Here is a 25,909-nt window from a genome sequence, read left to right as displayed (position 1 = left end):
AGATATGTTTAACACCTTTCAGTGCATGTTTGTTTTGCTATGTCCCCGGGTGCTATCAACTTCCGAGAAATATAAGGCATAAAATAATTTCTTAATCTGATTTGTCCCTGATCACTTTAATTCTCCATTTAAGAAAACCCCTTCCTACAATGATGCCACATTCAGGAAGTGTCCATTTATTTGGTGGGAAAACAATGGTGCAAAGCTAAATAAAATTTCTACCTACCCTGTTAGGCTAATTTGAATAATTACCTAAATGTTCATGTTTGAGAGAAGTTAATCCTGTTCACCAATACGCTACCGCAGTCTTGCTCACTCGGATCTATGGCTAATTTACGATCCACATTTCCACCCTGTGAGGATTATACACCTAAAAAAAAAAATTAAAAAAAATCGCTGTCTAAGCTTAACCAATGTTTTTCTGAATGTCAAACCATGACACTTTCCTCAGTTATGAATCACCCTGTACAGGATAATTGACTTCATAGAAGTAAAAAGTATTTCATGAACTAGCTGAGCATTTGAGCCACCAGAAAAGGCTTTTAGGGGGCTACATACATGCAGTATTGTAAGAACCACAATTCATAGTTTGAGGAAATATTGTACTACAACAGCTATATTTAATGTGCAATGGTGTGGTCAACATGTTAAATACTGCATATCTGGATTAGAACAAAGCTGGTAAGGGTTTTGTGGCAGGAACTTAATATGAATGCATGTTACAGCCAGCCATTCTCAGATGCATCGTCATACCAAGTTATTTCATTATTTGGATAGAGCACCTACAGATGGACTACAGACTATCAGTAACATTTCAACTAGCCCTGACCCTTACCTTAATACTATCTGCTGATAAGCAACTGCTTGCGACCACATACAGATGGACTATCCAAATAGTGATCCTTTCACATTTATAAATACTATTAAAAAAACAATGTTGCATTCAAAAAGACACCCAATAGCTTTCTGTGGGAGATTGACTGGACAATCTAGTTTTAAGCTTCAAAGTAGAGAACTACAGCAAGTCCAGTGGGGCAAAAAGGCACTTTGGAATATTCATCTTTCAGGTTCTCATATTTCCATAGTTCAAAAGACATTACTCGTGATGAAACCACAGACACAAAGTAGTTCCCATAGGGCCCCAGTCTCTTTGGTAGATTACTCATGCCAGCACTTGCATATAATTTTTAGGCACCAATGCTCGCTTCCCCCTCAACTCTCCCAGGAACCACTCATCGTCAATGGACTCCACGTTGGTGATGATATCCCCCGCCTATAGCAAGAGAAAGGAAAGTTATACTGTAGGCCTAGTACTTGTAGTGTGTGTGTATATATATATATATATTACATACATACTGCTCAAAAAAATAAAGGGAACACTAAAATAACATCCTAGATCTGAATGAATGAAATATTCTTATTAAATACTTTCTTTACATAGTTGAATGTGCTGACAACAAAATCATCAATGGAAATCAAATTTATCAACCCATGGAGGTCTGGATTTGGAGTCACACTCAAAATTAAAGTGGAAAACCACACTACATGTTGATCCAACTTTGATGTAATGTCCTTAAAACAAGTCAAAATGAGGCTCAGTAGTGTGTGTGGCCTCCACATGCCTGTATGACCTCCCTACAACGCCTGGGCATGCTCCTGATGAGGTGGCGGATGGTCTCCTGAGGGATCTCCTCCCAGACCTGGACTAAAGCATCCGTCAACTCCTGGACAGTCTGTGGTGCAACGTGGCGTTGGTGGATGGAGCGAGACATGATGTCCCAGATGTGCTCAATTGGATTCAGGTCTGGGGAACGGGCGGGCCAGTCCATAGCATCAATGCCTTCCTCTTGCAGGAACTGCTGACACACTCCAGCCACATGAGGTCTAGCATTGTCTTGTATTAGGAGGAACCCAGGGCCAACCGCACCAGCATATGGTCTCACAAGGGGTCTGAGGATCTCATCTCGGTACCTAATGCAGTCAGGCTACCTCTGGCGAGCACATGGAGGGCTGTGTGGCCCCCCAAAGAAAGGCCACACCATGACTGAACCACCGCCAAACCGGTCATGCTGGAGGATGTTGTAGGCAGCAGAACGTTCTGCACGGCGTCTCCAGACTGTGTCACGTCTGTCACATGTGCTCAGTGTGAACCTGCTTTCATCTGTGAAGAGCACAGGGCGCCAGTGGCGAATTTGCCAATCTTGGTGTTCTCTGGCAAATGCCAAACGTCCTGCACGGTGTTGGGCTGTAAGCACAACCCCCACCCGTGGACGTCGGGCCCTCATACCACCCTCATGGAGTCTGTTTCTGACCGTTTGAGCAGACACATGCACATTTGTGGCCCTGCTGGAGGTCATTTTGCAGGGCTCTGGCAGTGCTCCTCCTTGCACAAAGGCGGAGGTAGCGGTCCTGCTGCTGGGTTGTTGGCCTCCTCCACGTCTCCTGATGTACTGGCCTGTCTCCTGGTAGCGCCTCCATGCTCTGGACACTACGCTGACAGACACAGCAAACCTTCTTGCCACAGCTCGCATTAATGTCTCATCCTGGATGAGCTGCACTACATGAGCCACTTGTGTGGGTTGTAGACTCCGTCTCATGCTACCACTAGAGTGAAAGCACCGCCAGCATTCAAAAGTGACCGAAACATCAGCCAGGAAGCATAGGAACTGAGAAGTGGTCTGTGGTCACCACCTGCAGAACCACTCCTTTATTGGGGGTGTCTTGCTAATTGCCTATAATTTCCACCTGTCGTCTATTCCATTTGCACAACAGCATGTGAAATTTATTGTCAATCAGTGTTGGTTCCTAAGTGGACAGTTTGATTTCACAGAAGTGTGATTGACTTGGAGTTACATTGTGTTGTTTAAGTGTTCCCTTTATTTTTTTTGATTGTAACAAACAGAATGTTAACTCTTGTGGTAATTAACTATTGAATGTAGACAGAAATACCTTCAGTGAGAGCTCCTCTTCACATTCAGCTGTGAAGTCGAACAGCGCTTTCCCTCTGCTTCCTTCTCCATTAGTCACACTCTGCTGTCTGTCCAACACTGGAGAGTTGCCTGGACAGAGACAAAGGGAATCATCAGTACCTTAAATGTCCTATGTTGCCCTATGAGTAGGCCAGGAATATTTGTGGGAGGAGCTATAGGAGGATGGGCTCATTTTAAAGAGGAATGGAATTAATGGAACGGTATCAAACATACAGAAACCATATGTTTGACTCCGTTCCATTAATTCAAATCCAGTCTTTACAATGAGTCCATCCTCATATTAGCTCTTCCCACCTGCCTCTGATATATAGGCCTATTCAAACTGGGTTTTACGTTGAATGTATCAGTAGTTGTTTTTTGTCATGTGTCAATCACCCCAGCAAAGTTATTTGAATTAAACCAAAAATTAAAAAAATCCTAGATTTATATTTCAAGCAGATAAATTCACCTCCTTCCATAAGATGGCGCCATAAGAATGCCCTATTATTACCTGAGCTGGTCTCTACGAAGGCTGTGGGGAAGAATCCTTCTCTACCGTTAAGCCTTCCATAGCACCACTCGGAGTCTACATGCTGTGTGACCAGGATACGGTCTCCCTGTTGGAAGGACAGTTCCTCTTCTGCCTGGCCTACAAAGTCATACAGAGCCACGGCCCACTCCACTCCTGACGAACCAGACTATAGACAGGGATATACATGTTAGTGGACACTCTCATACTCACGGTCTCATACACAAGTACAATCATGAATCATTGGATATACACACAGACGTCATTAGGCTACCCCAGACTACAGCTAAGGCCAAACACCAGACACACCTGTATCGTGACGTTAGTTTTTGTTATGTTGTAAAGACTGGTAACGGTACCACATGAACCATACCTGTATGGGTTTGGCAGCCTCTTGGGTCTTGGTTGAAGAAACCATGCCTGAGAAATGCAGTAGCGATATTCAGATAGAAAGCATATTGTGTTGACAGTTGCTGAACATAAAACTGAATGGGGAATGAGTGTGTGGGCGTACACTAGTACACTGCTAGAGCCAGTGAGAAGTACATGCAGCACACAGAGTGAGCTGTAGCGTATTATTAATAAGGTCTTCGTACAGGGGTTTACACAGAGCTCCTGACTTAAACATGTTGCACAGATTCCATACATTCCGCAGAGGGAAGTATCAGCCTACACATTACGAGAGAGATGGAGTAGTTCTAGAGAAACCTTTTGTATTGGTGGATAAACTGCAATAGGGGTACAGGATGTGACGATACAGCTAAAATCCCCCGTGCCAAGAATACATATTTCACTGTGTTTGTGGCCTGGCCACCTTTGACTTTACACTATGACCTCAGATACAGCATGCCGGAACGACATGAACTTCCGTGGGAAAATTCCTATGTCTCCAATTCTCTGATTATGTTTACAATGTCAAGATAGGGACACCTATCTCAAGCCGAGGTTCCTTAATGATTTAAAGGCCCCGTCTGTGATATGTCATTTAATATACAGTATATTCCATTTCAGGCTAAGAAGTGGGCCTTGAATTAAAAGTCCTACCAGGTAGTGCCATCTTGGTGGGGAATGATTGCTGTCGTTGTGGTTGTGGCAGAGGAGGAAGATCTTCTATGATATCCACAAAGTTGATGGGGAAGATTCCAGTGTGGGCCCCTATCTGTCCCCTCGCCCACTCCTCTTCCATGTACTCCTTTAGCTGAATCACGTCTCCCTCAGAAAAGGTTAGCTCGTCACTCTGCTCACCCTCGAAGTCGAACCGCGCCACACACCTTGGTCCACTGACTGTTGCAGGGGGGGGCCTTGCCTTCTTTGTGTTGGTCAGTGTTGGTGCATTTGACTGAATAGAGAAAAAATCATAATCAAAACACATTGAAAGCATTAAATAGCTGGACTCATTTGTATACATCCTATACAGTGGGGGGGAAAGTATTTAGTCAGCCACCAATTGTGCAAGTTCTCCCTCTTAAAAAGATGAGAGAGGCCTGTAATTTTCATCATAGGTACACTTCAACTATGACAGACAAAATGAGAAGAAAAAAATCCAGAAAATCACATTGTAGGATTTTTAATTAATTTATTTGTAAATTATGGTGGAATATAAGTATTTGGTCACCTACATACAAGCAAGATTTCTGGCTCTCACAGACCTGTAACTTATTCTTTAAGAGGCTCCTCCTCTGTCCACTCGTTACCCGTATTAATGGCACCTGTTTGAACTTGTTATCAGTATAAAATACACCTGTCCACAACCTCAAACAGTCACACTCCACTATGGCCAAGACCAAAGAGCTGTCAAATGATACCAGAAACAAAATTGTAGCCCTGCACCAGGCTGGGAAGACTGAATCTGCAATAGGTAAGCAGCTTGGTTTGAAGAAATCAACTGTGGGAGCAATTATTAGGAAATGGAAGACATACAAGAACACTGATAATCTCCCTCGATCTGGGGCTCCACGCAAGATCTCACCCCGTGGGGTCAAAATGATCACAAGAACAGTGAGCAAAAATCCCAGAACCACACGGGGGGACCTAGTGAATGACCTGCAGAGAGCTGGGACCAAAGTAACAAAGCCTACCATCAGTAACACACTATGCCGCCAGGGACTCAAATCCTGCAGTGCCAGGCGTGTCCCCCTGCTTAAGCCAGTACATGTCCAGGCCCGTCTGAAGTTTGCTAGAGAGCATTTGGATGATCCAGAAGAAGATTGGGAGAAGGTCATATGGTCAGGTGAAACCAAAATAGAACGTTTTGGTAAAAACTCAACTCGTCGTGTTTGGAGGACAAAGAATGCAGAGTTGCATCCAAAGAACACAATACCTACTGTGAAGCATGGGGGTGGAAACATCATGCTTTGTGGCTGTTTTTCTGCAAAGGGACCAGGACGACTGATCCGTGTAAAGGAAAGAATTAATGGGGCCATGTATCGTGAGATTTTGAGTGAAAACCTCCTTCCATCAGCAAGGGCATTGATCTGCATGGAGGAATGGGCCAAAATACCAGCAACAGTGTGTGAAAACCTTGGGAAGACTTACTGAAAATGTTTGACCTCTGTGGCTGACTAAATACTTTTTTGCCCCACTGTAGATCACTTTATGGGCTGGTTTCTCACACAAAAGACTTTGAATAGAGACTTTATTGAACAGTTATTCGTCCAAGAGTAGGCTTAATCTGAATCTTGGAAACCAGCCCTATCTCTATAGCTGAAACATTGACTGAAGTCTTACCATAACTTTGACATAGCTGACAGGGAAGAAGCCAGAGGAGCCTCTACAGGAGCCGCGGTACCACTCACTGTCCACCTGCTCCACATTGGTCACCACATCCCCCTCCCTCAGACCCAGCTCCCCTGGACCCTCTGGATAGGATACAACACATGTCAATCAAATCCCACTGCTGACACCAACTGACAACACAAACTCTAGCATGAACTCTACTTTGTGGATATCAATTACTGAGGGAAAAACAACTAAGCAATAAATATATGCCAGACATATTGCAAATTATTTGAGGTGATTCAAATCTGTAAACACTTTTTTCTTCTAGATTCTAGATTCTAAAAGTTACTTGGCGTGGACATGTTTGGGGGAACTCAAAACAGCTGTAAAAGCATGCCAGCCATATTGGAATTTATTTGACATGATTAAAATCTAATAAATTACTTGAAATATTGTACGGTGTACAGTCCAATAGCCAATGTGTTTGTTAGTATAGGACATAGGAGACCTGTTAGGTTGTGTGTTGTGGTGGCCAGTGTGCCAGAGTAGGTACTGTACCTGGGGTGAAGTCATGGAGGACCTGCACCTGCAGACCACTGCTGCCTCTACGAGACCCAACTGTGCTGACACCCTGTAAGAAGAGAAAACACATCCAGGTATATGTTGAATTTACAGAAATACGTACAAAAGAGGGATTTAGAGACCAAACTAAACAAAAAAAATACTCCACGTCCACAATGAAAGTTCCTATGTGGCTACAAAGAAATAAAAAACAATTGGTGTAGATATACTAAACATTGGCTACCTCCTATTTAGTTTGACTAGCATAACAAAATAAGGGGGTGGCCAAACTAAATATGGGGTAGCCTAACAAAATAGGGGGTAGCCAAACTAAATATGGGGTAGCCTAACAAAATAGGGGGTTGCCAAACTAAATATGGGGTAGCCTAACAAAATAGGGGGTAGCCAAACTAAATATGGGGTAGCCTAACAAAATAGGGGGTAGCCAAACTAAATATGGGGTAGCCTAACAAAATAGGGGGTGGCCAAACTAAATATGGGGTAGCCTAACAAAATAGGGGGTTGCCAAACTAAATATGGGGTAGCCTAACAAAATAGGGGGTAGCCAAACTAAATATGGGGTAGCCTAACAAAATAGGGGGTGGCCAAACTAAATATGGGGTAGCCTAACAAAATAGGGGGTAGCCAAACTAAATATGGGGTAGCCTAACAAAATAGGGGGTGGCCAAACTAAATATGGGGTAGCCTAACAAAATAGGGGGTGGCCAAACTAAATATGGGGTAGCCTAACAAAATAGGGGGTGGCCAAACTAAATATGGGGTGGCCAAACTAAATATGGGGTAGTCTAACAAAATAAGGGGTGGCCAAACTAAATAAGGGGTAGCCAAACAAAATAAGGGGTAGCCAAACAAAATAGGGGGTGGCCAAACTAAATAGGGGGTAGCCAAACAAAATAAGGGGTAGCCAAACAAAATAAGGGGTAGCCAAACAAAATAGGGGGTAGCCAAACAAAATAAGGGTTAGCCAAACAAAATAGGGGGTAGCCAAGTTGCCTGGAAAGTAAGAGGGCAGACATGTTTTGATTGACAGCTCATTGTAAATGGTTGAAGACATTACTTGTGACAGAGCTGGTTTAGTTGGGGCATTGGAGAGAGGAGTGATGACTTTCATGTGAGCCTTCTGGACTCGGCCCCGGATGTCTCCCACTTGACATTCAAATGTCTTGTGGTCGAGCTGCTCAATCAGCAGCAGCAACTCATTTTTCTGTGGGAGAAAATCAAGAAGAATTTGATATTAATTTCTACTAAATTGTATTTTCCTTAAAGAAAAAATGTATTACAAAACTGTAAGGTGAAATCCATAAAACGAGTGATCAAATCAGGTTTAAATACAGTAGTCAGTAACATTTTTTCATATCATGTTCTTGTTGTTGCTAGGAGCAAAACCTCCAACACATGCAGACAGTGATTTACCTGGAATGAGAGTTCCCCTGTGTCTCTCCCACTGTAGTCAAACTCTGCTATCCCGTGGGGAAGTCCAAGCTAGACAAACACACATGACAAAGAACACATTCAGAAAACATACACAGACTTACTATGTGACACTTGCCACAACTACAGTACACAACAGTTCCACTGAAATCCACCATGGATCTGCCTTGGGGGGGGGGGGGGGCAGAGCAGGCTGCCTCGGGGGCAGCAGGGGCAGAGCAGGATGCCTCGGGGGCAGCAAGGGCAGAGCAGGCTGCCACGGGGGCAGCAACAGAGCAGGCTGCCTCGGGGGCAGCAGGGGCAGAGCAGGCTGCCTCGGGGCAGCAAGGCCAGAGCAGGCTGCCACGGGGGCAGCAACAGAGCAGGCTGCCTCGGGGGCAGCAGGGGCAGAGCAGGCTGCCTCAGGGGCAGGGGCAGAGCAGGCTGCCTTGGGGGCTGCAGCAGAGCAGGGTGGGAACTAAGCTCTCACCGTATATTGGTTGTAGAGACGGTGGCCAGGGTTGGGCCTGGGGGGAAGCACAGGTCCCTTCTTCTTGGGCTTCTGAGCCTGGGGCTGCTTGGGTGACGAAGCTGCTGATGAAGCTGGTGCTCTACGGGTAGAGAGGGATTGACGTGGACCATTTATCCGGGGCGGGGGTGGCCTTCCTGGGCCTACTTTTGCTGGAGGTGGGCGAGGAGGGAGGACCTTAGCCCCACCAGGCCTGGAAGAGATCAACAGCAGTATGAAGTTAATTAAATCCATGTATCTAGGACTGTATCTAATATGTTATCAATAGATCTGTACCCCTCTTTATCCCCTAAAATGACCCACGATGTGATGTTACTGACCGAGGAGGGAGGCCCGGTATGGGCTCAGAATCAAAGGACTCCTACAGTTCAAATCAACAGAAAAAAAGGTTGTTACTATTATGTTCAAGGAAGCAACGTGGCAGTCTAGAAACAGATGTGAATTGAAGACAACCAGGGTACTTCTCTAATCTCTTCCAGATCACATTTAACACCACATGGGATTGAATGACCCCCCCTGAACAAAACAGACTTACTACGCCTACTACCATCACAGCGCTCAGCAACTAGGGCAACCATAGCAACCGAGTTAATGACTGCTCAATGTGCCCTTCCTTAGCCACTGCTAACAGCTAGCTGTACAGTACTAGTCAGTCATTGTTCACACTACACTGGCCCCTTTGTGTGGTCTGCGGTTGAGAACCAACCGCAGGTGGAGGTGAATGTTGGCGGTGGCCAGGTAAAAGCCTGGTTTGTCAGGCTAGTTTAGCACTGCTTCTGACAGGGCTGGTTTTCAGGCCAACATGAATGAACTGACACTAGATAATCGTGAGTGACGCTGAAGAAAAATACAAAGTAGCACCTTGACTTCCATTTTTATGTCCTTTTAGCTAAGCCTTCTCGCTGCACAAAAGCCCAGTTATGTCATAGCCAAGCCGGGCCGGGAGCTATTGACTGGCTCTGGCTTCCCCAGAGAGAGTGCAGTATCACGGTGGTGTGGAAGAAGAACTATGTCAGTAATCGCTTGTATTTCCTGTTTTCTAGTAGTAGAAGAGAAGCTAGGTAGCCTACTGTAGATCAATAGTGCTTCTGTTGGAGAAGTATATGGGGAAGGAAGGTGGTAGCACTTACCTGGAAGGGGAAGCGGGTTGAGATGCTTTGTTTACGGGTCACGGGATGTGGCAGTGACCCTACAGGCTTCTGTGCAGGGAGAGGAGGAGGGTTGTCCAAAGTCCTATCGAACACTGAGAGAGAAAACAGTCAACGTTTTAGACTGGACACACTGTACAAACCATACAGTCAACTCTTAATTCATGCAAAGGTTTGGAATCATTGTATTTTTTGCACTAATTCAATGGCTTGGTGTTGCCATGAATGAACGCTCTGAGATGGAACATGCACATACTCAAACTACGTGTCGAAGTAAATAAAGTGTTGAAATTCGGATTAAATGAATCACTTATCAGGAGTCGACTGTACACACTCACTAAGACAACAAAGCACAGACACGCACATTCAAACATCCACACCTACAGTTTGTTTGAGAAAATGGCTCGCCAGCAAAAAGAAATCAACAGTATCTAATCCATCATTTGGTTATGTCAAAATGTTTTATTTTGGTAGACCCAGATGGAGATCAGAGGACCTTTATATAAGGTCATACATATGTGGATATGGAGCCACATAACTCACTACTCAGAGAGTAGAGCAGGAGGACTAGACTCACGGTTTCCTTTACTGGGCACTCTAATGGTGGTGGGTCTTCTGGTTACAGTCTGTCTGCTGAAGGAGCCGCCGCCGCCCACATCACTACACACAGGGTTCACTGGGATATAGTCTGGAGAGAGACAGAGATAGACGGCCAGTGTTGACTCCTCAATTTTTGTCAACATATAGGTCCTGCATTAGGACTATATGACAAATTCTAAGCAATGTTTAAAACCTTTAATGCCAATCTGGACCCTCTCTTTCTAAAATTATCCGCCGCAATTGTTTCAACCCCTATTACTAGCCTGTTCAACCCCTCTTTCGTATCGTCTGAGATCCCTAAAGATTGGAAAGCTGCCGAGGTCATCCCCCTCTTTGAAGGAGGAGACACTCCAGACCCAAACTGTTATAGACCAATATCCATCCTACCCTGTCTTTCTAATGTCTTCGAAAGCCAAGTGAAAAAACAGATAACCAACCATTTCGAATCCCACCATACCTTCTCCGCTATGCAATCTGGTTTCAGAGCTGGTCATGGGTGCACCTCAGCCACACAAGGTCCTAAACGATATCATAACTGCCATCGATAAAAGACAGTACTGTGCAGCCGTCTTCATAGACCTGGCCAAGGCTTTCGACTCTGTCAATCACCGCATTATCTGCAGACTTAATAGCCTTGGCCTCTCAAATGACTGCCTCGCCTGGTTCACCAACTACTTCTCAGACAGAGTTCAGTGTGTCAAATCAGAGGGCCTGTTGTCCGGACCTCTGGCAGTCTCTGGGGGTGCCACAGGGTTCAATTTTCGGGCAGACTCTTTTCTCTGTATATATATCAATGATGTCGCTCTTGCTGTTGGTGATTCTCTGATCCACCTCTATGCAGACGACTCCATTCTGTATACTTCTGGCCCTTCTTTGGACACTGTGCTAACTAAACTCCAGACGATCTTCAATGCCATACAACACTCCTTCTGTGGCCTCCAACTGCTCTTAAATGCTAGTAAAACTAAATGCATGCTTTTCAACCGATCGCTGCCCACACTCGCCCGCCCGACTAGCTTCACTAGTCTGGACGGTTCTTTTGCCACTATGGCCTATTTATTGCCTTACCTCCATAACCTTACTACTTTGCACACACTGTACATAGATTTTTCTATTGTGTTATTGACTGTACGTTTGTTTATCCTATGTGTAACTCTGTTGTTGTTTTTGTCGCACTGCTTCACTTTATCTTGGCCAGGTCGCAGTTGTAAATGAGAACTTGTTCTCAACTGGTCTACCTGGTTAAATAAAGGTGAAATAAAATTAAAAAATAAAATACATTTAAATAAATGTAAAAAACTGCAGGCTAGTGACGTTTTTTGAAATGTAGTGTCGATAAAGAGGTTATAAATTAGCTTCTATGTATTTTAACTATACTTAGAACACTAAGTTAACCAATTAAGTCAGTGGTGAAATGCATGCTGCTGTACTTACTTGTGGGGTTGTCCATGTATTCATTCACTGCCTCTGTGGTGGTGATGGAGGCTGAGTTGTGGTTGTTGAGGTTGAGGTTGAGGCCCAGCGGCTCCTTGCGAGGCTTCTCTGGAGAGATAGGAGGTACCAACCTGGGTTCATCCTCCTCTTGGGGGAAGAGGTTCTTGGCCCTGGCCGCTATGGAGAGCCGCGACCGAGCCTCTGGTTCTGATTCTTTTGGTTCTGGGACTATACTGGGTTTTCTGTGGAGCATGGGTCTGGGTGCTGGGGTTGGGATGGAAGGAGTAAAGGGAGTGGAAAAAATGGAGATTGCCCCCTGGTAGTTATTGCCATTACTGGGCTTCTTGATTGAGGGCTTGGGGGCAAGGGCTGGGGCTGGTTTGGCTGAAATCACAGGGGGTTTGAGGTGCACGTTCCTGGGTAGAGGCTCTGGTTGTTTGAACTCTGGTTCCCCATCGCCCTCCTGGCTCTCAAAGGCCTGGATCCGGGCCCGGATGTTACGTTGGCTGTGAAGGGCGGCCATGTCACCGTCCTCGTCCCCTTCCTCGCTTTGGTCACTCACGTCAGTTGGTGTCTGATTGTCACTAGTGTTCTGGTCACATTGGTCCTCGGGACAAAACACATCTAATAGTTCCTGTAGGTACTTCCCCGAGGGAGGAGCCTCGACTGCTGTGTCATCTACAGAACTGGAACCACTGTCACTGAGCCTGACCAGAGTCTGAACTTTGACCTCCTCAGTGATTGTCTGTTTGCAGGATTTGGAACGAGGAAGCGGGATGGGACGTTCAGTGGCTACTGGGACTGTAGGTTCTAAGAACGTAGTGATAGTGCTGGGTTCGGAAGGTATTATTGGCCCATCCAATTGTACAGAAACAGATGGAGAGAGAGACCGGGTGTTTGGGATTGCACAGCTGGCATCTGTTGGGCTGGGTTGCGCTGCGGCTGACTTGGGGTCAGTTTGGTTCTTAGTGTTAGTGGCTGTGGCATCTACTTGGGTAAGACCAGAATCAGATACAGCTATTGCAGTGGTAGAGTCACTTTGTAAAGGCTTGGGTAAGTATGGCCTTGGTGGCTTTTTTGGCTTTATTTTCACTGAGAAGCAAGAGATTATAAACAATACATTTAGATTATACTCACACCACTTAGATGTATAAAAAAACGAATGAAAACTTTGACTAAAAAGTGACGTTACATTGTTTTAGTCGTGGTAATACAAGGATATGATATTTGCCAACTATAGAGTTTTTGTGACGTTGTCAGCTAACCCATCTGTAACCATCACTCTCATTCTCACAAGCCTCACCTGTAGATTGTCTCTTCTCGATTGGCTGTGAGGATGCAGTGCATTCTGGGCCAGCGGCGGTGTCGTCCTCCACAGGGTCGGTCTGCGTGGCAATGGTTGTGGATCTCCGGGGGGTGGCGGTCGGCGTGACAACGGTCTCCTGGGTCTTCTCCTTGATCACCTGGTCATAGGATGGCGGTGGCTAAGACACGAGAGAGAAGGTTCACACACACACACACACGTTGACCAAGCAAATGTGTAGCGGTGTGATTATTATAACTTGTATTCTACATGCAAGCTTGCTACCGTCCTACATTGACGTCCTATAGTACTATAACATGCAGAACCCGCGGTGCTTGTTTCACTGCCAAATTATATTTGCTTTGAAAGTAGTTCATCATCTCAAACATTACACTGAAAACTGTGAAAGACACAGGAACATGGCAAGGTTAAAATGGTAAAAGTTCAAATCCATGCAGAATACACCCAAACTGTGAACAGGCCAAGAACACACACAACAGTACCTGGGTATCTGATTGGATGCTCCCTCCCCAGATGGGCTGCGAGGGAGCCGTAAATCCCCCAGAAGCCCCTGGGAACCAGCCGTTGGCAGCGAGCGGCTCGGCTGACAGGATGGTGATCTCTGGACGTCTGAAAGACAAACAAGTCCATTACGCACAATACAGTAGACTGCCTCAACCAAACCTCACATGCAACGGACTGTTGACACTTGTCTTATGTTGACAGAAAGCCTTATGTAGCCATCAATTGTCATAAATCATGATATAGCTTTTTGAACACCATATGTGGCCATAATTTTGTTTTTGTTTAAATGCCATGTTATAGACCATATTCCTTTCTTTAATGGTTAGTCACCAGTTGAGTCGAGGACTGTAAGTCAACATTAATATCAGTATGTTTCAAATGAAAGATGTGTATTGCACTGGAGAGCACAAGTTCTTTGCCACAGCGCACTTTACCTTGAAGCACTTGAGGTTTGATTTTTGGTATGAGAGTAGAACTGTATTCAATCAGAGAGCTACAGACAGACCATGGCGTATTATGAAACTCCTCTGTTTACCTTCTGTCTCTGGTCTGTTCACTTTGGGTGCTGGTTCTCGCTGTGGGAAAAAATTACATGAAATTCATCTCTTTCAATCTGATATGTAATGAATTGAAAGAGACATAAAAAAAACACTTGGGGGATTCAATCATGTACAATAGCTATATACCAGAGGAGGCTGGTGGGAGGAGCTCTAGGATGATGGGCTCATTGGAATGGAATATATGGAGCAGAGTCAAACACATCAATGTATGGAAACCACATTTGATTCCGTTCCATTCTAGCCATTATAATGAGCCCATCCTCCTATAGTTCCTCCCACCAGCCTCCTCTGCTATAGACATACTTTAATCATGCTAGGTACAATATAAAAGTATGAGAATATACCAAATAATGGACAAACTCAACAATGAGAAACTCACTTCGCTTGATGGCAGCTCGTATTGAGGACAGAGGTCCTTGGCTGGAAGAGAGTAGAGTTACTAATGAGGAGAGGAGAGTTTGACTGGACAATAAGATTTCTTACATTTATACAACCTGAGAAAGCAAAGTATAATGCTGGCAACAGTCAAACTCCACCGGATTACTACACTGGACAGACAGTGCTAATTATCCACAAGCCAACCAGCCACCTTTATAGGCTTGAACCAGGACAGAGGAATTCTCAACAAAAATAAATGACAAACTCAGCAAATAATCCTGACATTTGAAAACATTAAATTGTCACCCATAGGTATCCTAGACTTCATATACGATAAAGTAAAAGAGATTATACCCCTTTACCTCTAAAAGACCTGAATAAGTACAGAGTAACACCAAAGGAGGATAACAACAGCGTTGATAGTTGCATCAAACCTCTATAGCTGCAGTGGTCCTCTCTGCACTGCAGTTGCCACTGGGACGGCCACATCCTCTATCTCACTCTATCGTCAACTCCAATCCACACAGCACAGCTACCGCTGCATACTGCAACCAAAAGAAGAGCCTACCTCCGGTACATGCGCCTGTTATACGCCAGTAATCAGAGTGAGAATGAGACAAGTACCAGAGACGCAGGCACAAGAAAGAGGACAATCATTAAAAAGCACGCCCTTTGAAGAGTTCAACCCCGCTTGCAACTTTCCACAATCCCTCTCCAGAAAACCCTTAAAAACGCAGCAGGACGCAGATCCAATCCACTGAATATCTTTCGGCATCGCCCATCTGGTACTGTAACAATGACTCAGAAATACCCCCAGTCTAACCCCTCCTCCTCTGGCCACCACATACATCTACCAAGCCCAGTGTGGTGTCCAAAAGTGCACTTCTGCAATATAACCACCCCTGCTGATCTGTATTCCCAGGTCTGATCTGACTTCATGACTAGTGTAGTGTTGGAGCTGACACCGCACCCCTCCCAGGCTGTGCCAGAATATGTTCCCAGAAGGGCCAACTACGCAGTCTCAACGGAACGGGGTCTTGTGAACAGGATCCAGACCAGACCCCCATAGGCCCAGCACCTTCAACACATCCTGCTCATTAACTGAACTGGAGATGTGATATAAACCATCTGGAGAGGAAGACAGCAACACGCGCGCGCCCCCCCCCCCCCGCCCCGCGCACTACGTGGATAATTAGGACGATTAGCTAAGACCATAAACAAATAGAACAATAGAGGTTAAACGTCCAATAGCTGATCAACAATCAACAACAAAAAAAGGTTTGTATTGGAACATGTTGACGTTTGCTGTACTTTAACAGGAGGCTGGTGGGAGGAGCTATAGGAGGACGGACTCATTGTAATGGCTGGAATGGAATAAATTGACGTATCAAACATCTGGAAACTGTTTCACTCCGTTCTATTTATTCCATTCCAGCAGTTACAATGAGCCCTTCCTCCTATAGCTCCTCCCACCAGCCTCCTGTGTCAATACCCTGGATTGGAAGACATTAAAACTCAGCACCTTTTCAACGAGTTATCTAGGTAGGGTATACCATGTTGTGAAAGAAAGGTTACAGGGTTGGAGTCAGTTTACTGAACTGAAATGGAATTGACCCTAACCCTGGACGGTAACCAACTTGGCTCAACTGAGTCAGTGTGGTTTGGTCCCCCATTCAAAAAGCTCTGACCTTCGGACACAGTGGACACAGTGTCCGACCGTCTGTCAAAGAGGATGGATCAGCGCATTGTTTGCTACCCTGCACCATTCACAACTCTCCCTCAGCAGAGCTGCCTGTTAAAGAGACAGTGTTCTGGCCACTGCAGTCCTGACAGAGCCGTGGAGCAACAGAGGTGGCTAGGTAGAGCTGGAACAACCCAGTGTTAATACTGTGATAATGTTGCACGGTCCAGTATAAACACGCTTCCTTCTCTGTATTGAGCAAGACAGACACATTGAAAAGGCCCAATATGTAATTCAAATGATATGGATAACTTACCTGGAATGAAGAGCCTCAGACTTATTTCTCTCTGTTCGATCTGAAAAGAAAAGTAACCAGCGTTTTCATTTTAACGGTCACATTTGAAAGATCAATTTCTCACTAAGAAAATACACTCATTTTGTACACAAACAAAGCAAGCTGCAGGTACAACGACACAGGACAAGTGAACAAAATAACTATGGGCTTTGCATACCTTCTTGCCGTCCAAAAACTTGAACAACTACATTCAGCTGGATCAACATTCTAGTCTGTTCTTGATCAACCAGTTACAAAGAATGACATTGACATGCAAATAGCAAAAGCATTTCAAAAAATAAAAAATCTAAACACAAATAATTGTTTTGTTAATGCTCTCATCTTTATTTCATCAAGCCAGACATTATCTCTATGATCTGTATAGCTATAATCTCAAAAGAAAATCAGATGTTATTGTGGGTGTAGTGAAATGCTTGTGTTCCAAGCTCCAACAGCACAGTAATATCTAACAATACACAACAATAACAAAAAAACTAAATACTGCAAAATTGCTTAGGAGCTAGAAGCAGAGCTGCCATGTCTGTCGGCTCCATCAGTGATCACAGGTTCAAAATCATACAATACACATGAATTACCTGTATTATTTATGTCCTTCACTTTCAACCAGTGACCAGGTTTTCAGACTCAAACAATAGATGTTGATCTGACTGAGTGCCACGACTGGAGCTCTCTGAGGAGGTGGACTGGCTAGTGGTCCACAGAGCACAGCAGCTAAGCAAACATTTACATTCATTTGACTATACTACAGTATATGAGTGTATGAGGCCTTGGCGCCATAAGAACTAAAATAAATCAGAAAAGTAGGTCATATGAGGATATTAGGATCCCTTTGTGTTAAAAATCATGCATTAAGCCATCTTAATATTTTGATGCTCATTTTTGTTAGCATCCTGCTAAAGATCTGACGCCATCGACTCATTCTCTTACAACCAGTATAATACTGTTACAATGTCCTCTGCCATATGCTACTGCCTCAAACTTATGTTAACAATATGATCTCAAACAATATGATCTATTGAAAGCGACTTTGAGGAAAAATGTGCTATGTGGTTGTCCCACCTAGCTATCTTAAGATGAATGCACTAACTGTAAATCGCTCTGGAAAGGAGTGTCTGCTAAATGACTACATTGTAAATGTAACATTTTTACCTCACTATGAAACAAAAAAGGTAAAAGGAAGTAACAGTTTGTTAGTGAATCAAATCCTCAGACATTTTCACACATTTCTTTGTACTTTGGTCTGTGAGAGATTGTTTACCTGCCTCAGTTACAGTGACAAAGACAGAATGGGGAGAGGTTTTCCAATAGGAAATTGTTTGACATTTACATACCGGTAGATACACTGGTCAAAGGCAAGTGCAATGGAACAACGAATAGGATTCAATATCTAGTGGATTTTCAATATTCAACATGCGCTTAATTTACAAGTTACCGAGCTGTCAGTTGGAATACAGAGCAATCCCTGCTGAAAGTATTGTCTATAACCTACTGTGAATTGTACTGACAACATAATCTCACAGCGAAACATAGCAACAAGAGATGCTCCTACCTGTTAACGTCTTAAACACATTTCACAAATGTCCCCCAAAATGGTGTGTATTATTTCCTTCAAGTCCCTCCCTACTTTTCCATGCTGTGTGTTGCTGTGTAAAGAAACAAACTCCATGACCACAAACGACAACAGAGAAAGGGAGGGGTCTCTCTCTCTCCCTACTGGCTGGTGTGTTGACTTGGCCAATGGGATCAAATGGAATGTGGCCATTCAGGAAGTACCACTCTACTGTCACTCTCCTGCTCTACTGATGGAACACTACAAAACAAATGACCCTCTGCTCTGATTTAAAAAAGGCACAGTTAACACAAAATACAAATATGCCAGGCTTTCTTCTGGCGTTGCTTGTTACCAACTGAACTAGGTCATTGAGTGCATATTTATGTTATTATAAGGGTTGTTCTGGGTTTGTTCCAGCCCAACACCTGTGTTTATCTAACAGAATCAAATCAACATGTCTTCCTGTGTCAGAGAGAGCACAATACTGTGTGTCTTTCTGTCCGTCTTCCCTATTGGCAGGGTGTTAATGGTGGGCACACCCATTCTGACGCTACATCTCTGTTGGCCAGATCCTTGTATTTCCCTATTGTAGCACCACTCCCTGCTCTGGAAACATGCATACCTCTATTATTTGGTCATCGGTCTACGTTAGTGTTAGGAAGTAGGCTACATATTAAAAACCTTGGCATACTGTGGGACTATGTTTTGCTGGATTAGAACGTGGAGTCAATTGTTACTCTATTCCAATCCATCATAGATAATACATCCGGACACAGTGCCACATCATTTTAGTAATTTAGCAGACGTTCTTATCCAAAGCGACTTTGGATACTTTTTCGTACTGGTCCGCCCATGGGAGTCAAACCCACAACCCCGGTGTTGCAAGCGCCATTCTCTACCAACTGAGCCATAACATATCCTCTTTTCTAGAAGTGCGACCATTATGAAACACACTTTCACTTTTTATTTTAGATAAGATATAGCTGTGGAAACCAGGCAGAAAAGCACTCCATCCATAGAAGTACTTTCATTAGATACTTATTATTGCTGGCTTAGTGAAGAGGCTCAACCCTCTTTCTCTGAGTGGTGGGAGAGAGACATTTGCCAGGTCATGGACTCCTCCTTCAGAGGGCTTTTAATAGTAAATATCCCATGACAGGTTATGGACAATTACACAATAAACGAATAAATAAAAATATAGGATTAATAGCCTTTTGAATATGAAATAAATATCATTTTTAACACCAAATAGAAGCAACAAAACAAGAGAGGATGCAAAACAACTAACTCACTAAAGAGAAAAGAAACAGAGATATGGTTTTAAAGCTGATTTGCTTGCTAAAAGACCAGCTACAATAATAACCATTGAAGGGAACCCATACAGAAACACAACAAAACAACTCACTATGACACATGCTAACATCACTCAGAACTCGGGCAGCCCTCTGTAAAGAACAAGTGGTAAGAGGGAGTGTAGAAAAAAAAAGCCTCCCTCTTAATATGCAAGCTAGGTCCAGGACTTCAAACCAAGCAGAGAGGTCAGAAGTAAGGTTACATCCCATGGAGGGTGGGGCTAGGCTATGAAGGCACAGCAATGTGGAGACAAGGAGCTAGTTCTCATCCCTAGTCAGTCCATAAAGAAGCATCTTCCTCTATATCCCGACCCCGGTAACATGACATGTTCAGGAACGTGATCTCTCATATTCTGGGTTTATTTATACAGCGCAGGAATCTCTGCTTCTTCCCAGAACCCCATAAGACTTCCAGGGGTTTTCACATCCTTGGATCCTACTTCCCACACAGGCAGAACAGACACCGATGTCATCATAGGGTAGAATCAAAGTCTTCCCTATACTTTCTCAAAGGGGAGTGTTTCAAATGATTTAGGGTGGGCTGGAGGTTAATGGCTGGGAAAGTGGGTTGATGGGTGAACGCAACAGCTGCACATTAACCGTGTCCAATCCAGAGCCATTGTGGGTCAGTTCAGAGAGATGTTCTGTAGGAAGTCAAACCCGTGGACCAGACAGGTCAGTTGGACTAGCCAGTAGAAATAAGGAACCAAGTCAATATTGTGTGTCAATTACTGAACATCTTTTTATTATGTTAATCAATGATAAACTATCTGGCAGAAATAGATTTGTTTAAATTGTATTAATTTAGCAGACGCTCTCATGCAGAGTGAAATACAGTAGTGAGTGTATACACTTTCATACTTGTTTTGCACACAACCCCCCCCCCCCCCCCCCCCCCCCATGTGAAGCACTATGAATACAGGTCAGTTGGACTAGCCAGTAGAAGTAGTGTCAATTATTGAACATCAATTTATCATTATTATCGTTAATCACTGATAAACTATCTGCCAGAAAGAGTGAAGCATTCTGGGTGACATTGAAACACCAGCTTTTGTGCACTGCACATCTATTTTCTCTGTTGAGGCTCTACAGTACATTAATATGTACATCTCATTTGCTACAAGGGAAACAGGCTCCACATTAATATTTGAGAGCCTTTTCATCACACAAAAGAAAATAGTTATTTCACAGCTGTCATTGGGCTGCCTCCATGTGGAGTCAAATTGATAAGTAATGAATTTGTCGACGTCGAGTGGGGAAGCTAATATTTTACAACGGGACGAGTCAATTAAAATCTAATATGCCTTTTTGGAAATAGACAGTTTAATTGCCAAATACTAATGATGGTTGGATTTGTATTAAGTGATAAGCCTCAGCTAAGGGAGACACGATTCTTCAAAGGAAGACAATATGAATTTCTCCTTCTCCATACTCCTACAGCCACCCGAGGGTGAGAGAGACAGAGATGAGGGGGTCTAAGTTATATATATATATATATATATATATACACACACACACACACACACACACACACACACACACAGAGCTTGGAATAATAAACAGTCAAAGTGGAACAGATGTTATGTCCACGACTATAAAAGCATAACATTGTGAATGTGGAGCGCTCTATCCTTGCATGAAAAACAGACAAGAGGAGACAGACATGATCATGTCACCTATGAATAACACAGTGTCAGGAGCTGATTCTTAACATGACTCATGTCAGGTGATGTCAAAGAGGAGTCATCCATGGATGTTTGGGGGAGATGACAGTCTAACGGAGATCTTGCTCAATGCAAGGAGATTAAACTTTGGCCAATTGAAAATGCCAATGAAGATCAGTATGCACAAAGTAATCATCAATGATAACATATGGCATCATACGGTGCATGGCATATGAGTCATATGAGATCATGTATATTACTCTTAAAAAGTGACAAGCATATACTGAAGCCTTAATAGGCTAATCTCAGCTTGTGACAGAAATAACTTCATATGATATAGCCTAGCTAGCCTACACATATGTGCAGTAGAGTTGGCAGTTGGCACCATTATCAAGTTACAAGACAACAGTTCATGTTCGCCTGTTCCATCACTCTCTACAGTCAACCCACCTGCCCATAGGATCAAATCAAATTTATTTATATAGCCCTTCTTACATCAGCTGATATCTCAAAGTGCTGTACAGAAACCCAGCCTAAAACCCCAAACAGCAAGCAATGCAGGTGTAGAAGCACGGTGGCTAGGAAAAAACTCCCTAGAAAGGCCAAAACCTAGGAAGAAACCTAGAGAGGAACCAGGCTATGAGGGGTGGCCAGTCCTCTTCTGGTTTTGCCGGGTGGAGATTATAACAAAACACATGCCTGAGATCAGCCTGATCTCCCAATACAGACAGCTGCAGTTAACCCAGGCCTGAACTAACACACTGGGCATGGAGGCTTGTGTTGGGTGGGGCGGGGTGTGTCTTTACTGGGATGTCAGGTGTTTGCTCAACCGGTTTTGCTGCTTAATTCTCCCCTAACTACACTAGGAAGGTCTAACCATTCTATGGATCCAAACACATTGTTAGATTGGAAATCGCTCGGCATAGAACCATGTTTAGAACCAGAATTCAAAGGTGAGGGAAAGTTCAATATACCAACAGCCATTTAAATGTAAAATAGTAAACCAAACACAATCAAATCAAACTTTATTTGCCACATGCGGTACGGCAAAAGTGTAGACTTTACCGTGAAATGCTTACTTACAAGCCCTTAACCAACAGTGCAGTTCAAGATAAGAAAATATTTACCAAGTAGACTAAAATAAAAAGTAATAAAAAGTAACACAATAAGAATAACAATAACAGGGGGGGGGGGGGGGGGGGGTCAATGCAAATTGTCTGGTGGTGATTTTTATGAATTGTTCAGCAGCCTAATGGCTTGGGGGAAGAGGCAGTTGAGGAGCCTTTTGGTCCTAGACTTGGCACTCTGGTACCTCTTGCCATGCGGTAGACAATTTTATGGGCTTTCCTCTGACACCGCCTATTATATAGGTCCTGGATAGCAGGAAGCTTGGCCCCAATGATGTACTGGGCCATTCGCACTACCCTTTGTAGCGCCTTACGGTCAGATGCTGAGCAGTTGCCATACCAGGCAGTGATGCAACCGGTCAGGATGCTCCCAATAGTGCAGCTGTAGAACCTTTTGAGGATCTGGGGACCCATGCCAAATCTTTTCAGTCTTTTGAGGGAGAAAAGGTTTTGTCGTGCCCTCTTCATGACGGTCTTGGTATGTTTGGACCATGATAGTTTGTTGGTGATGTGGACACCAAGGAACTTGAAACTCTCGACCCACTCTGCTACAGCCCCGTCGATGTTAATGGCGGGCCGTACTTTTCCTGTAGTCCACGATCAGCTCCTTTCTCTTGCTCACATTGAGGGAGAGGTTGTTGTCCTGGCACCACACTGCCAGTTCTCTGATGGTGTTGGAGTCGTGTTTGGCCACGTAGCCGTGGGTGAACAGGGAATACAGGAGGGGACTAAGTACACACCCCTGAGGGGCCCCAGTGTTAAGGATCAGCCTTGGCAGACGTGTTTTTGCCAACTCGTACCAACTGGGGGCGGCCCATCAGGATGTCCAGGATAAAGCCTACATACATGTATTCATTTACAACCCTTTCTCTTGATCTACATGAAGATTGTGTGGCATAAGAGATATGAATATGAACACATTTTAGAAGTGATTTCATCAGGAAATTAAACGACAAAAGCAAAAATCTACAGAGCCAAAATGAACAGGATCAACCTGTCTGCCAAGTGCCAGTGGTTTTCCAGATGCATTTCCAGCAACACAGTTAGCACCAAATGACACAGCTTGGCTGGCATGAGATGAGAAATATTTTAAGTGTCAGGAGATGTACAATTTGTTGTGTCATCCTTCCTTCCTGTCTGGCTGGCAGAGTTTCCCAGACCATTTCCTTGTGGTTGTAGCACTCTTTACTGACTGCTGTATCTGAATCACACAGGTAGTTGCTACCAGCTGCTGTATACAAGTATACTTTCACTGAATGACGTAGTGAGGGCATTGTGTCAACCATAGCAGCTAGATACTGTAATGGTGCAGAACAGAACTAGGGTTTATTTCTATATAGCACTAGAAACTGATTTGTTGCTAGAAGGCATGGGAGAAGTGAGAGAGCAAGGGTTTTCAAACTCAGGTGTGTGTACTAATATATATGTTTGTTTTTTTTACATAGATACTTCTTGGATTTTTTTTATGTGAACAATTATTATTTTAAGAAAATCGCTAGCTGCTACAGAATACAATCGTTGATACCATTGTATGTCTCTGCATCAAGTATGAAGGAAGTTAAAGGTAGTTTTACGAGCCAATGCTAACTAGTGTTAGTGCAATGACTGGAAGTCTACAAGAACAGTTAGCATGCTAGCTGTTCTTGTTGATTGGACTCTACCAACTGAAGTAGTAATTTTCAGATAGAAAAACAGTTTCAGTGTCAATTTAAACAATCAAAACCAGATAGAAAGCAGGCAGAAAATATATTTTACTATTTATATTTTTTTATAATATTTTATTTGAGAACTAACAATCAAATAAAAGCTAGACAGTGAGGGAGAATATAATATTTTAAAAACTGGGCATTCAGGTTACATGCCCATTGATTTTGTTATAATGTTTGAGCAGAGAAACACACCATTAGCCATGGAAAAATGCATAGAATTGCTGGAAATTAGTAGCTTCAAAACTGCAACAACAAAAAAATCTCAGCTCAAAGGAATGGAACAATTTGTAGAATTGCGTAACATTTGCTTCACAACAATAAGTTATATGAATTCAATATTCAGCTAAATTGTATCATTTCCTACACACTTAGCCATATGTTTCATGATGGAACACTGTTCCAAGTTGTCATATTCATGGGTTAAAAAGGTAAAAGTCCACGTTTTGAAATTATATTACCCCAAAGTGTCAAACACATGTGGCCTACTTCAGGAGACGCTGTATCAAAATTACAAGACGTTGACGATAGATTGTTGACAAGTGGACATACCTGTTGCTTGATTTCGGTTCCGTATATCCCTCAACTCCTCCTCCTCCTCTTCTCTTCTGGCTTCAGCCATAGGAGACGAGAACACTGCGGCGCCTGGTAATTTCCGGCAAATTAGAACCGTGTCATTAAAAAAAAGTATTGACTGAGGTGGTTAATTAAATTTGTGTCGTGAACAGTCTCGGCTGGTGCGTAAAATTGGGTCTTTACGAGTTGAGAAAACGCGAAGTAGGCCTACGCCGGTCACAGAGTATAACTTTCTACAACTGTGTTTGTGTTAATGTAATTTTGTAGAATATGAGGGGTAGTTAGGCTATAGCTCCCTACCTTGTCCGCACCGACAGTAGCCCGACCCGAATGTCAACAACAGGAACTGAATTGTCTGGCAAAAGTGGTATCACGGAGATGGTGTCCCGGAATTGAGAACAACTGAGTGGAGTGGAGTTGACAGACCGCAACAAAAGTTTCTCTCCTCACCAGAATGTCTGAGTAAAACCACTGCGACCCGAACACAAAGAATTGTAGCCAAACGGAATGAGTGGTCACAGTGTCTTCTTGTGCGTATTGGGGAAGCTGTTATCCATAAAACATTTTTTTAAACACCCAAAGCACCGCTATTTGCCCATAGATACCCAGACGGCCGCCCATAGTGATGATGCTAGTCATTCATTACATGTTACGGCTTGCAGAGACAGGCAGATGCTGTTTTTTTTGTTGAAGCACATACAAATGAAAAGGCAGCCTACTACTTTACATATTAGCCTACTAACTGGGTTGAGTTGTGTAAAAACAAATGTTGTAGTTATTCAAGCTAGACGTAATGATTAGATATACAAATGTATATTTTTCTCTTCGAGGTAATCTGATTTCCATACTGTACGAACTCTTCCTCCCACCCTGTTGCACCACCAGTGTGTAACTCGCACCTGACTCGGGTGAAGACAAGACAGTCTCCCACCTCGTCTCCTTGGGGCATGGTAGTTCCACAGGTATTATCTTGTTAGACAAAGAACAGTTAGCCAGTAAAGACCACTCGTTTACAGCAGAATGGTCTGACTCACCACAACCAGCCCCTGTGACCGTGTGTTGGGCGATGATCGTTTGGTTTTGACATGGCTGCCTAAAGTCGACCTCCAGAGGACAAGTCTTCATCACACCTTTGATCATGAGTAAAAACATAAAGGCTGACTTTTATATATATTGTGAAGCATAGACAAAAAGCACAAACATTTAATACT

The 25,909-nt window shown here is 43.7% G+C and overlaps 1 protein-coding gene across 7 annotated transcripts; it reads right to left on the bottom strand.

Annotated features, from left to right (window-relative positions):
* Positions 1–598: 598 nt before the first annotated feature.
* LOC110534512 (SH3 domain-containing protein 19) lies at positions 599–25,599 on the bottom strand. Of its 7 annotated transcripts, none has more exons than XM_036933629.2 (21): positions 24,999–25,599; positions 24,675–24,767; positions 16,683–16,722; positions 14,687–14,727; positions 14,283–14,322; positions 13,726–13,852; positions 13,223–13,403; positions 11,920–13,011; positions 10,463–10,573; positions 9,868–9,980; positions 9,058–9,098; positions 8,699–8,930; positions 8,212–8,280; positions 7,856–8,002; positions 6,775–6,847; positions 6,226–6,356; positions 4,543–4,837; positions 3,872–3,918; positions 3,481–3,667; positions 2,950–3,059; positions 599–1,273 (listed from the first exon to the last, which is right to left on the bottom strand). In XM_036933629.2, the coding sequence occupies exons 2-21, from the start codon at positions 24,742–24,744 to the stop codon at positions 1,163–1,165; spliced, it is 3,258 nt and encodes a 1,085-aa protein (XP_036789524.2). In that variant the 5' UTR covers positions 24,745–24,767; positions 24,999–25,599; the 3' UTR covers positions 599–1,162. The 7 variants fall into 7 exon arrangements, 6 of the variants coding, with proteins under 6 accessions (XP_036789524.2, XP_090043737.1, XP_036789525.2 ...); XM_090187611.1 differs by having other exon boundaries at positions 3,526–3,667; positions 24,999–25,356; XM_036933630.2 differs by having other exon boundaries at positions 13,223–13,382; positions 24,999–25,253.
* Between the last annotated feature and the right edge of the window lie 310 nt (positions 25,600–25,909).

The sequence above is a fragment of the Oncorhynchus mykiss genome, chromosome 10 (assembly GCF_057628025.1).
Source record: "Oncorhynchus mykiss isolate SJ-2025 chromosome 10, ASM5762802v1, whole genome shotgun sequence".
In the NCBI taxonomy this organism is placed as follows: Eukaryota; Metazoa; Chordata; class Actinopteri; order Salmoniformes; family Salmonidae; genus Oncorhynchus; species Oncorhynchus mykiss.
Note: the sequence above shows the minus strand (reverse complement) of the source record. Positions and strands in the feature narration are given on the sequence as shown.